This window comes from Poecilia latipinna, unplaced genomic scaffold, assembly GCF_001443285.1.
Source record: "Poecilia latipinna isolate Pla-1442-1.1 unplaced genomic scaffold, P_latipinna-1.0 Scaffold1190, whole genome shotgun sequence".
Taxonomy (NCBI): domain Eukaryota; kingdom Metazoa; phylum Chordata; class Actinopteri; order Cyprinodontiformes; family Poeciliidae; genus Poecilia; species Poecilia latipinna.
Genome location: NW_015113806.1, coordinates 56,694 through 70,197, shown reverse-complemented (window position 1 = coordinate 70,197; position 13,504 = coordinate 56,694). Strand labels below are relative to the sequence as shown.

General features: G+C 37.4%; 1 protein-coding gene across 4 annotated transcripts in view; it reads left to right on the top strand.

The window, feature by feature from the left end:
• The window catches only part of LOC106960520 (collagen alpha-1(XIV) chain-like), a 113,384-nt gene that overhangs the window by 43,201 nt on the left and 56,679 nt on the right, over window positions 1–13,504 (top strand). For 3 of the 4 annotated variants that reach the window (XM_015053657.1, XM_015053658.1, XM_015053656.1), the window contains exons 12-22: window positions 156–298; window positions 382–523; window positions 1,622–1,761; window positions 1,956–2,082; window positions 4,038–4,177; window positions 6,530–6,662; window positions 6,990–7,025; window positions 7,659–7,801; window positions 9,333–9,465; window positions 11,247–11,369; window positions 12,072–12,221. In XM_015053657.1, the coding sequence (XP_014909143.1) occupies window positions 156–298; window positions 382–523; window positions 1,622–1,761; window positions 1,956–2,082; window positions 4,038–4,177; window positions 6,530–6,662; window positions 6,990–7,025; window positions 7,659–7,801; window positions 9,333–9,465; window positions 11,247–11,369; window positions 12,072–12,221 (1,410 nt within the window). The remainder of the gene's footprint in view (window positions 1–155; window positions 299–381; window positions 524–1,621; window positions 1,762–1,955; window positions 2,083–4,037; window positions 4,178–6,529; window positions 6,663–6,989; window positions 7,026–7,658; window positions 7,802–9,332; window positions 9,466–11,246; window positions 11,370–12,071; window positions 12,222–13,504) is intronic. The other variant, XM_015053660.1, reaches the window with a different exon arrangement.

The window sequence follows — 13,504 nt, the reverse complement described above, 5'->3', positions numbered from 1 at the left end:
CAAAACTCTAAAGGCCTAATCTTGCTTTCCTCTCTTACAGTAAGACTTGAATCGGAAAATAAACATTAATCATTTTTGTCGTTGTTCAACACCTGGTTTCAAATATTGTTTTATTCTTGTTCAGATGTCCTGCTTCTGTCTGTCCGTGTGTGCAGTGGCTCTCCCGTCAGTCGCCAGCCTCCGGCTGTTCGATGCGACTCACAGCACAGTGAAGGCCAGGTGGAGCCATGTGGATGGAGTCTCAGGCTACATGCTGCTGTATGCTCCTATTACAGATGATGGAGATCTAAACAACGAGGTCGGCCAAGAAGCAAAAAGCTGAGAATGCAAAGTTTTTTATAAATTCTCCAGCAAAGTTAACTTTCTAAATTTGTTTCCAAGTGTTGTCCTCAGATTAATGTAGCTGATGGCGTAACAGAGGTGGAGCTGGTTGGCTTGACGCCTGACACTGAATACTCCGTCACTGTTTATGCTATGTATGGAGAAGAAGCAAGTGACCCCAAAACAAATCGGGAAACAACACGTGAGTAATGCATATGCCCGCTCGAGCAAACTGAGATTTATTGTGTTTTGTTTTGTTGGTTTAAGTTTGACCCCAGTGTGGTCTCGGCATAACATTCTGGGCTTCGATTTAAAAGCTGAAAGCAACATCTAACTCGGTCTGCAATGAGCGAAGTCTCATTAACAAAATATATGTTTCTGTCAGTCTCATAAATTGGAACAAAATCTATCCTAAGGGTAATTATTTAACATAATCACTGAGCCCTGCATGCATATTTTACCGAAAGGAATGAGCGGATTACAAAACTTTTTTTTTTTCTCAGAATCACAAAGTCAAGAATTCAATTGAAAATGAACGATTATATGAGACCAGGCTGCAAACAGAATCAATAATTCATCTATTAGTAAACACACTAATATGTTTCAGTGAGTCAATAAATGTAAAAACAGAACATAAATAAACTTAAAGTAGAAACTACTTAGAGAAGTTCTGAAGTGAATTGAGAATTGAGTTTCACTGGGTGAATAAAGTAATTTTCAAGAGTGTATATCAAGGTGCGTGTGTCTCACTCTCTCTCTTAAAGGTAAATTCAGGGTTTTTACACATAATTTGTACTTAAACTCAGTTTTAACCAAGTCAACCTAAACGTGATAAATTCGACTGGGGTTCTTCTTTGACGGTTCTATGGCTCAGCACTGCAGCATGCACAAGCTGCCCCACTGTGATGTCATCAGGCATGGAGGAATTCATGCCACATTATCACCGCCAAAGATGAAAATAAACTATTATTCTTAAACCTTCTCTGTTTTCATTTTGGAGGTTATACTTATAAAACATTAGAGGATGTTGCCAAGTGGCAGAAGTCGTCATGTATTAAGAACAGGGGTGCAAATGAGCAGAATTGGATCATTCCCAATCATACAAATTGTACAACAGCTTCACAGACATCAGCTTTGCATTTGTAGTTTGATAAATGCAGACTCATCTGCAGGCTAAAAGATTCATTTTGAGTCCCTGTAATGTCATGATGAAGGCGTCTTCAACAGCCTTGGGTATGGAAGCATGTAAAACATGTCAGATGTCTTTAATGCTGTTATATTTGCTTTATTTTTTTGCCAGTACCTCTGAGCCCTCCCAGGAACCTCCAGTTTTCAGACATCACTCATAACTCTGCCCACATCAGCTGGGACTCACCGCCTGATGGGGTGAAAGGTTACCGCATCATGTGGGTCATGACAGACGGACTGGTCACAAAGGAGGTGCATTTGCTTCTCTCTGCTTAAAGATAATTTCAGAAACCCAAAGGCTGTTGCCGTCTAATTTGTTCTTTTTAAATGTTCTTCGTCCCTCGAGTCTTTTGTATTAAAATTACTTCTGTCATTTAACCCACTCTGATTGATTCTTTTAATTTTTGCTATATTAAAGTTATCATGCATGTATTTGCTTTCTGCAGGCGAAGGTGGGCCCAATGAATTCGTATGACCTCAGTGACCTGGCGTCCCTCATGGAGTATTCAGTGGCCATCTTTGCTTTGTACAATGAGGGCCAGTCAGAGCCACTGACTGACGGCTTCACAACCAGTAAGAAACCTTCACTGTGCGTCACGACATACATCACTGTTTTTGTAATCATTTATCTGTAGGATATGTTATATCAGTCAATAGTTAAATGAACTCATGTTACATGATAACCTGCATCTATATATACGATTATTTAAAATTATAATTGCAAAGGGAAAAAAACTCCTTGTTTTTTTTAAGTTAAATAAAATAAATGAAAATGTAAGAAGAGTGATGTATTTTTGTATACAGCCCCTAATTCCATGGTTTGCAGAACCCACTTCCACTGCTGGTCTTTTGGATTGTCAACTGGCTTTGCACATTTAAAGCCTCAGATTTTATCCCAGTCATGCCAATGGTCAGTTTTTCTGGACGTTGTTGTTCTGCTGGAAGCTGAACCTGCTGCACCCCAGTCTGAAGTGTTTTGCAGCCTCTTGCAGGTTTTCTTTCTGCACTGGGCTGTATTTAGCTCCATCTATTTTCCTACCTGCTCTGACCATCTTTACTGAAAGAAACCGCATAACACTGTAGGCATACTTGGGCAACAAGTTACATTTTGTTCATCGTTTTGGCCGAATATCTTTCATTCACGTTTGGTTTTTGTGATGCATGGATTGTTACAAACTTTGAACAGGCCTTCTCACGGCTTTAATTCACCAATGACTCTCCTCTTGACATTTTTCCATAAAGGCAAGTTTATGGAGTGCACACAAATGTTGCATGTGAACTCAATTTACTAATTATATAATTCAGAGACAATTGATTTCATTGGATGTTTTCTAGGGAATTAGATTGAAGGAGGCTGAATAGAAATGCACCTCACGCTTTTCAGGATTTTATTTGTGCAAGGAAATGCAACTCTTCAGAAGGTTAAATGATTGTGTTAGCCTTTTTATTTTGCAAAATTTGTGCAATTTTTGGTTGTCATTTCAGTCCATTGTCAAACAACATTTTCCGATTAACTTTTAAAAGTAAGAATCACAGATGTTTATATAACGTAAGTGGCAATTTTTGTAATTGCTTCCACTATTAACAATTTCTCATGCTATCTCTTGTTCTAAAAAAATATTTTAAACTATTTGTAGAGGTTATTTTTCGTTAATGTTTTGCTAATATTTCATCATACTTTAATGAGAGGTTAGTACGTTTCTATACAGTTGGATAACAAAATCTGATTATCTTTTGTTAGAAAATTAGTTCATCTAACTCCCCATAACAAATATTATCACATCATGCTAAACATTTCTCCTAATTACCCATGCTACAAACACTTAGGGCTTTAAGTGTATTTATTTTTGCTATCTTTTTAATTGTTCACTTTATGGCGAGTGCGGGTTTTAATTTGCTGAGGAAAATTTGTCTCAGTTTACAAGAAGCAGCTTGATCAATATCATGAGAACGTTAACAATTTATCTTCTTATACCAAATGGTGCTGGGTTTTATAACCCTTACTGGTCCTTCTGCCATCTTGGCTTCCTGCCAACCCCATTTACACTCCAGCATTATAGCTCAGTCACATAAAAAGGTAATTTTACTGTCCCTTACTATTTCATCTCACTAACGCATATTGATTTGTAGGAATATCCCTGTGAGCTACAAGCAGTTAGCCTTAAGTGCTGCATCAGCTCAAAAAATGTATGTGTGGTGAGCAACTGCTAAAACATGCAGTCTTTTTAAGGCCATATAGGATTTTATTTATCTACTAGCAAACTTTGTTTAATGGACCACGTTTATGAAAAGGGGTTTTATGTCCTGAAATGAATATGCAAGCACTTTAAAATTTGTGGAGTGGAGAAGTAGGTAATGGAGTGGACCAGGAAGATTAGAGTTCACATTAAGGAAGTGAAAAAATAACTTGTGTAAGATGAATAGAGTATAAAATTGATTTAACAAACATCGTCATATAACCTTGCAGCATTATGAACACAACATCATTGAAAACGGCAGCAGAAAGAGAACTTCACTGTTTGTTTCAGCTCCGGTTCCTGGTCCGCTGAATCTGCGCTCCAGTGACGTCAACGCTGGCAGCTTTAAAGTCAGCTGGGATCACTCGGCCACAGACATTGCTCTCTACAGACTCTCCTGGGCACCATTCTCTGGTGGTGACACAAAGGAGGTTAGTAAAAGTGAAATGTGTCCTTTTGAATTGTTTTGTGCTGAAATAAATGTGCTTTAAACTCGCTTTGCCTAAAATCCCATCCAGTACCTTGCACACTCCTTGAGAATGATTTGTGAAAACAGATATTTGACATATTTAGACGGCAGTAGGACCGAGCCATTTACATGCGTTTTGTCAGCAGCGTGATTGATTTAGTCCACTTCTCGTCTTATATGTAGATGAATAAGTGGCTTTGCTGCATATGCTTTGAGAGAGGGAAGTCTCTAGTCCAATGACTTACACAGAAGCTTAAGACCATTACTGGTAGTACAGCTAAAACCCATGGCCTGGTTGAATATGAAAGCTGAATAAAACCAGACATTAATGGCTCAGGTGTTTTATTACCACGATCTGGGGTTTTGAGACAGCTGTGAAGCAATGATAGAGCCCCAGGTTTGTGTGGATGCAGTGTGAGCTTGTGTGTGTAAATGTGTGTTTTCCTCAGAGTCATCAGAGCTGAAAATGCCACCCTGGGGAATTGAAGAGATAAGCTGGGGATACTGACAGCCTAAAGAGAAAGTGATACATGTGGTTTACTCTTTTTCTCGGTCACATTCTTAGCACATGCTCGCACGCGCACACATCCACCAATTAATTTCTTCTTAGTGTTGAATTTGAGAGGTGATTAAGCACAATAAACTGGATGCAAAAGATAGTCGCATAGCTGTAAGGCAGTACTCTCCAACCTTCCTTCCCTCTTTTGTGATGCTACAGAAACACTCCTCCACCCAAAACCCTTAAACCTGCATGGATGCTCATGCATGTGAATGTTGAAATTACCATTCAGTAATTATAAACTATTTATACAGTTCAGCCTCTCTTTATGAAAAAATAAATGTTAGGTTCTTTGTCATTTGTAGCAGCTGCTGCTTCATTTCATTGCAGCAAGGAGTTAAAGGTTATTGATGTGTATAAAGAGACAATAATCGAATTATTAAGTAACAAGTCAGACTTTGAATTGAAGCCTCTATCTCCGATTCTTCTTGCATCTTTTTATAGATAGAAACTTCAATTCCTGTGAGAGTCCAGAGTGGATCAACTCTGGGCGTCTTTCCGTTTTATTACTGCTCTTTATAGAGGAGTTTAGTCACGGTGGCCTCATCAAGCAGACGCCTCCATCATGGAGTGACAGTTTTTGATAGAAGCGATATGGCTCACTGCCTAGGGCAGCTTCATGTCGCAGGGTGATGCTTGGAAAAACAACAAGAGAAAGATGTCATTTGTGCCCTGAACCAGCTTTCTGCTGCTTACTTGAATGTCCAGGAAATAGAGAATGAGGTTCCACCAGATTTGTGTGTCATTATAATACTAACAACTGTGGTTGTGCTAAATGGCAATGAAGTCGATGTGTGGTTTAGAGGGACAAAATTTTTCAAGGATTATGGATGTATTTAATTATTTTTTGTTCAAGATATAATATGCTTTGACTTCTAAGAGCTGCTAAAATATTAAACAGTTTTTAAAAGAGAGTGGGCAGGAGGTGTGTTGTGTAAAATCTAAATTTTGGGCTTTTTGAGCTTTATATCATGTTATAATGTTATTCCCTCATCAAAAACATACCAGAAGTGTTGCTTTCATTCTTTTATCCCTATTTGAGGAATCCTTGAATTTCCCCCATCTCCACTATTCAGGATGCCTAAAAACTTCCTCTCACAAAGCTCCTCCTTGGAGCTGTGGTCTCCTAGCTGAGCCTCTGCCTTGCAGGACTCCTCTACCCCACAGCTCCTACAGACTAGTGGCAGCAGCAATTACCTCATCGTAAGAACTACTTCTCAGCCCAACGCTTCTGAAATCAATTGTGAATGGCATAATAAGAAGCATTATTGTACTGACATTCTGAAGTTGGAGTGTTGGAAAGAGCAGGAGCTTCTTAAAGAGACGGTGGCCAATTTCAAGACGTTAAATTGTGAAGTCAAATTGCTTTAAAGTTACGTTTGATTTATACAGCATTTTTATAACAACTGAAGGTAACGTAGTGAGTTGATTGTGCTATAAAATGGCACTATGTGTCTAGAAAATACATAGACTTCAGGTTAGCATACATATTCAAATCTACACTGATGACAGATTCTGTTAAACAGTTCATATTAAATTTAATATGATTATTTTAAAATGTTATGGAATCTGGATGTTTACCCCTGAAAATATGTTTTTTAAATGTTAGCAAAATCCCACAAATTGTGAATTGCCTTGGTTTGAGAGTCTGTTAAACAATTTTATTCAGAAATGGAGCTAAATTAACTGTCTTGTACCGATGAAAATGAACTATTATATTTAAATGTTTGTTTTTTTATTATTATTTTATCGTAGGTGATTCTGAGTGGAAGTGAGAACAGATACACTCTCGCCGGTCTCAGTCCCTCCACTAAGTATGAAGTCCTGTTAACGGCCATATTTGACGATGAATCTGAGAGCGACACGGTCTCCGTCATAGAAACCACATGTAAGTGTCAACAGATTCACTTTTAACACGCTGCTTTTTAAATGAATCGACTTTTGTCTTTAAACTGCAAAACTCTTCTGCTATGATTCTCATAGCTATTCCCTTCTCCCCATTTTTTTAAGCAAAACTTTCAATTTGTAAGCCAAAGTGTTTTGACATTCATCAAGACATTTGCATTGTTGATTTTTGCCTCATCTTAGCAGAAGGAAATCTCTTTTTGCTAACAGTGATTAGTTAAAGGTTCCTCTCTAATTGGCTTACTTATTGGCACAGGGCATTGTTTAGCAGTAACACATTCTCTGATTTCTACTTTCTGTAATTCTCCAGTGGCTATAACAACAACGATTCATACCACAAAAACAGGTAAGTGCCAAAGGTGGAATTGTGTGTTAATGTAAAACATCATGAGTAGGAGCTTTTTTAATATATATACGTCCAAGCACATCCAACAAGAGGTGACTCACCGTGACACACAATCTGTGCTAAAATCATTCAGAGCAATTTATTTTTTTTAGTTTAGCTATATTTGACTGTATGAACTATTCTTTTATTAATCCTCCCGGCACGTGTCCATGGGCTAAGGTTGCTGTTACTCTAGTGCCATTAAAAAAAAATCAGAAGCAAGTTTTTTGACTTGATTCATTGACTTATATAAAGTAAATGAATCTGTTTGCAAACGAATATGTGCCACTTGTTTAATCTGAAACAAACGGTCAGAAGTTCCTTTAAATAACTTTCTTCCCTGTGAATAAAGTTTTTAACAAAGCATGAATCTGTAAGTTTTGTTTTTGCTCTTGTCATTGTCCATCCCTGCTTGTCGAAATGCTTTTAAAAACGGCTGTTTTAATAATGCTGCTATGGACTTATGTACACTACATTTTATGTTGTACTTAATGACTACTTACCTAATTCATAATTAATATTTGAAATGTTAAGTGATTTGTGCATGCCTTTTGCTTTAAATGAGTAAAACAGGTTTTCTCTGTGATGCCACAGTGACACGTCAGGCTGTGAAAAACCTTCACCTGAGCGATGAGACCACCCAAAGCTTAGACGCATCCTGGGAGCTGGAAGACACTGATGTGGAGAGCTACAGGATTTCCTACACTGACCTCAGTGCAAACCAAGAGGAGGAAACTGTAAGTTATCAATGTTGTGAGCTGTCATCGATGCAGGAAGATATGGACAAAAACAGCATTTGTTGAGGCTGATCTGTGTTTTTTTTTGGTATGTTTTGCGCCCTTTCTGCTATTTGTCAGACATTTCCAAATATGTGTAAGTTTCGTCCTTGTGGGCATTATCACACTGAACCCGATGCTTGTGAATCATTCAGAGACATTTTTCCTGGACAGATCTGAACACCAAGCACATGAAGCAGACCACACTGAAGTAGCGTCTAGAGGAAAACCGTTGTTATTTCAAACCTCCAGCCTCTTGGATTGCACTGCAGACGTCACTTCTGGGTCATGCAGTGCAGCCAGAAAACTGATTACACTTCTAGCTGCAGTCCACTCAGCCTCTTCTCCTGATCCCCCTGTCCCTCTGAAGAGCCCTTGAGCTCAGTGTCATGTACTGACCCTGATCACTAATGCACACCCAAACACGTCCGCACAGGCCTTCCTCCCTTTCTGTCCCCTTGCCTCCGTGTTTCTCTGATTCTCTCCCTCGTGACTTTTCTCTCTCTCCACCTCCCCCTTTCTCTCTTTTAATTTCCCGATGTGGTGTCAGAGCCATGGAAGATGGAGAGGCCGGGCCAAGCCAGAAGACAGCCCATTATCTTTTCTGTAGCCATTTACCTCAGCGGGAGCACAGATGGAGGGCAGCTGAGAAAAGAGGAAAAACATAAGAACTATAAAACACCACTGGAAACTAAAACAGTCATTAACAACATGAGAGAAATGGCTAAACCTGTCTGCTGATAAATAAAGGACGTTTTAAGCTGTAGCTTTAGCCTTTACTCTTTGTGTTATTGAGGATAATGAAAAAATTTGAACAGTGGACAGCTCCTGTCCATGCAGTTTGACATTGTCACTTACTATTAAGTGCTGTTTCCTTTCATCAATACCCTTGTAAAAATCGAAAGCACATTTATTTTCATTTTTACTCAATTAACATTTTTAATGCTAATTTTTCCAAATGAATGAATGCAATGATTTGTTTTACGAAAGCTTGTTCTCTGTTCATGTGAAGCTACATGAAGTGAAGCAACCGCTGTCCGGAAACTTCTCATATGTTGATGTTGATTGGGGGTTGTCCTGTCAGACCGTCAGTTCCTGAAACAACACAAAATATAACTTGGAAAAGCGCATGCATGGTTAGTGCAACCTCTGTGGACTGCACACAAAGTGAAAATCTTGAGAGGTCCAAGTGACTCTGTGACTTAAGGCTGCAGCAGGGTTAACAGAAACTCTGGGCTGGCTGTAATATCTACAAAGAAAGACAGTTAAAATGCATCTCATGCTGTCTAATTTTTACCAAAAATATCATTTAATTTTTCCACACTCTAATGGTAGCATTATACTACACTCACAAGAACTTGATCATGAGTTGTTGTTTTTTTTTTTTTTCACCCCAATCATCTCTCTAATCTACAATCCAGGAGTAAAACCAGGTGCAATGTGGATCTGCAGAACTCCAAATAACTCCTTATATCTTTTATTTTGTATCTAGATATCCGTTGGTGGTGATCAGAAAAGTGCATTGCTGCAGCCTTTACTACCAGACACGCAGTACAAAGTGACGGTCACACCTGTGTACTCTGATGGACAAGATGGCATCAGTGCTTCTGCTTTGGGTTCTACATGTAAGCCTAAATATCCTGAAAACACAAATGCTACACACCCCGCCTCACCAAAACATGCCACGGCAGCGACTGGATGATGTTTAATCAGTCGTCTCATTTTAAACAAGCAGAGCATTCTATGCTAAATTATCAAAGACTTGTTTTAGATTTGATGAAAGAAACTGAAAATTATGGAAACACAAATGCATGAATAATATATGTGAAGTCAGAAACAAAGCTCAGGTTGTGGCTTTCATGGTTATCGTGGTTATGATTGTTTAAACTCAAAGAGCTGGACTTTCAAATCACTAACAAAAAAAGCAATATTTATCGACTCGGTTGGTTTTCTTACCCTACAGTAATTGAGTTTTGCAGATTGGAGCTTTATTACGTACTTTCTTTCATATCCATTATAAATGTTCCATTTAGTCAAGATCAAGACTGTTGCTGGACCTTTCAGTGAATCGATCTGCCTTTCCAGAAGAAATGTTTTACTGTTTGTTCTTATGGGTTGTGTGGCAAAACTATTTATGAATTTTGTATTTGCACTTCGATAACTACAATCCTGATGTGTTAGACATGCCATATTTCTTAGATTATGTATTTTACCTTGATATTTTCTTAAACTTTTTATTAATTTTATATTCTTCAGGAGATCAAATTAATAAATGAAATTCAAGCTTTCTGCTGTTCCAGCTGGCCGCTCTCGTTTTGTCACTAAGTTTCCTGTCGATCAATTTATAGTTTTTGGAATAAATTACTTTTTTTGTTGTTGGGAAGTAAAACAATTCTCCAGGAGTAATAATTTCATATTTTATTGCCCCTAGTTTAATATTCATGCAAGTTATGAATTATTAACCAGTGAGGTTATTTCAAGGTTTCCTTGTTTTCTGTAAATGAAATATGCAGGTTTCAGTTTAGGAGAATAGGCTGAAAGATACTGAAGAATTTTATTTGCTCTAAGCAGAATGCTAATTTGCGCTTCGTACAATTTATGTTAATTTATGTGCCGGATGGAGAATATGAATTAAGGTGATGAGAAATACTGATGCTTTCCTAATTGTCTTAATATGAACTCCTCGTTGTTCCAGCAGCTCCTTAAATAATGAAATGATTAAATTAGTCCAATTGATTCTCTTTACCATTGTTCAACCTTTTCTCTTTTTTTTGAGCAGCACTGATTGTCTCTTTGTTATGCAGTGAAATAAAACGTCAGATTAGACATGTCATATTTTAAGATTAGAGTGCCATAACTAATCATCAGTCAAATTAAACTGCCTTTGTCCCAGACTATAGTCATAAATTACAACACAGACATATACTGTGAGAGCACTTAGAGAGTTTGAGGGTCAAAGCCCCCATAAATCAAGAGCTAAAGAGTTTTACAACCTTGCAATTAGTTTTGTTTGTGTCGGAAAGAAAATGATTCATGTTAGAAACAAAGCTTAGCTATTTCTTCCCCTGGTATTTTTAACCATCCAAATACAGCTTCTAGAAAAGTTTTACTGTTCAGCTTTTCTTTTTTTTTTTTTTTTTTTTTTTTGCAAATATTCCTGTGCTGGTGCTACAAATGAATAACTTCTTTATTGATGTGCTCTGTAAAATCTGTAAAAGGTCAAGAGATTTTTTTGTTTATTTCTTAAACAAATGAACAAACTGGCCACACTGGACGCATGAAGTTGTTTGCTCTCTGCAAAAGACTCAGTGAAACTTGAATTTTAGTGTCTGTTTAATAACATTCAGCATCAAATCTCTGTAGCATTCAAGTCAAGTTCGCCTTTTTGTTTTTGTTGCTTTGGTAGTGCCTCTCTTGTCTCCTGAAAATCTACGTGTGTCAGAGGAGTCGTACAACCGTTTCAGGGTCTCCTGGGATCTGCCTCAGTCTCCGACAGAAGGTTACAGGATTCTCTACCGGCCCATTCATGGTACACGCACGCACACACGCACACACACGCACACACACACACACACCTACACACACACACACACACGCAGACTGAGGTCCAAAGCAGACAGTTTAAAGCTTAAAGAAAAAAAAAAAAAAAAAGCAGTGTAGCACACAAATATGTGCATCCTCTCCACTCTTTCAATGAGACATCATCATTAAATGACCATTTTAGCTGCTCTGCCCTGCGTCTGCTGCTAATTACTTCACCAAGCTATGGATCCAGTGTTTTATAGTTTCCAACTCTGTTTTCAATCACCTAAAAGCAATTATTTTACGAGCAGGTACAGGCAAACGTGCTGCACTGATGTTATTTTAGGAATGTTCAAGGACAAGAAAAGTCCCACACAGACCTTCACTTTTCACACATATACACAGTTAGACTAGAAGAGACTTTTGGTGCTTGTTGGCACAGACGCAACTCAATCTGTATTTTATGAGGATTATTCCACTGGGTGGTGTGTTGGCATAATAACTTTAATTACTTAGTTTTATACATTTTTTTAAAAAAAGCTCCTCCAGGAATCTGTGATATCTGTACTCAGTGGGTTTAGAAATTTCTCTTTCTGCTTTTCAAAAGTAGTGTTTACATGTTCCTGCATTATTTTATACTGATCAAACTAAAAGTTCTGGCCCACTGCTTTTTTCTGTATTTTAATACACGTTTCGTCTTTTTTTTTAGTTCAAAGTCCAGTTTTGGAGACGACAGTAGACGAAGATGTGAACTCAATTCTACTCCTGAATCTTTTAAGCGGGACGGATTACAGTGTCCAAGTGACGGCTTTCTACCAAGCAGGACCGAGTGAACCACAGCTCATTAATGCGAAGACATGTAAGAATTTGACATAGTAATACCACAAGAATCCACAATTTATTGAATTCTTGTGGAAATATTCCCATCTGTTAAATAAGAAGAGATTCCCATTCAGCAGACAAGAAACTGTCAGGTTAGATATTATTGCAAAATAAATAAATAAATAAATAAATATGTATGATTAATTTTAAAATTCAGTGTGAACATGCTGATGGTGAAAATTAAGTATAGTCAAATTGTTTATTTAAATGATTGTGAAATATTAATGCAGGCCAAAACACACCTGGATAAAATGTACAACTTTAGAGTTTAAAGGGATATTTTTTTTTTTACTATGTCAATATATAGATTGATGCTTAAGCATAAATAGAGCAGTTGTGAAAAACGTTGAACATTAAAACATTTGAAAAGTGTCATTTTCCTCTGTGCTCACCACTCTGTTGGTTTATCACACAAATGTTCTTCGAACATAAATAGAAGATTGTGGTTGTAAATATAATGAAATAAGATATTAGGATTTAAACAATATGAAAAACTTCAAGCTGTATAAATTATTATTACGGCCCCTAATATCCTTTGAAACAGGTTCTAATTATTGGAGCAACTTTTTATAAACCTGTTAGTTTTAGTTGTTAAAATAATAAAAAAAAAAAGGTTGCATCACTAAAAAATCACCAGCTGATTTTTTCTTCTTCTTTTTTTTAGTTCAGTTTCATTATGAAAAGACACTGGGACCATTACAGGGACAGAGACCCTGGTTGCAGAAAAAGGAATGTCATTTTAGAAAAGCACAAATGTGTAACATGCATATTAATTGCCTGCTTATACCGAGCAAGCTAATTTCCATTGAGACCTTAGCAAACAGGCTGAAAAGCAGAAGGATATTAATATTTTCCATTCAGAAAGTGAGAACAATCCTTTCTGCATATAGATTTGAAATCAGTGGCTGGAGTAAAACCCAGCAGAGGCTTTTATTTCTCTCATCTAAAACAAAGAGGTGTAGAAATTGAGAAATGAGAAGACTAACAGAGATATTAGAAAGTTAAAGTGATGCTGCATTGCCTGTACAGTACACTCATCTGTCATTTTCAATTATGACAACGTCTTGGTGTAAAACTAATTACATTCCTGCCATTGGTTTAGCATGTCTATGTTTTAGTGTCAATTGCTTTACTCTCTTGGTTTCTAAATTAAATGTAAGCCTTTGTCCGTTTTCTCATGCATTTATCAGTGTTTAGCCGCTGTGTAATTTGTTACTGGCAACGCAAGACTAAATACTTATAATCTGTTGATTGCAATCA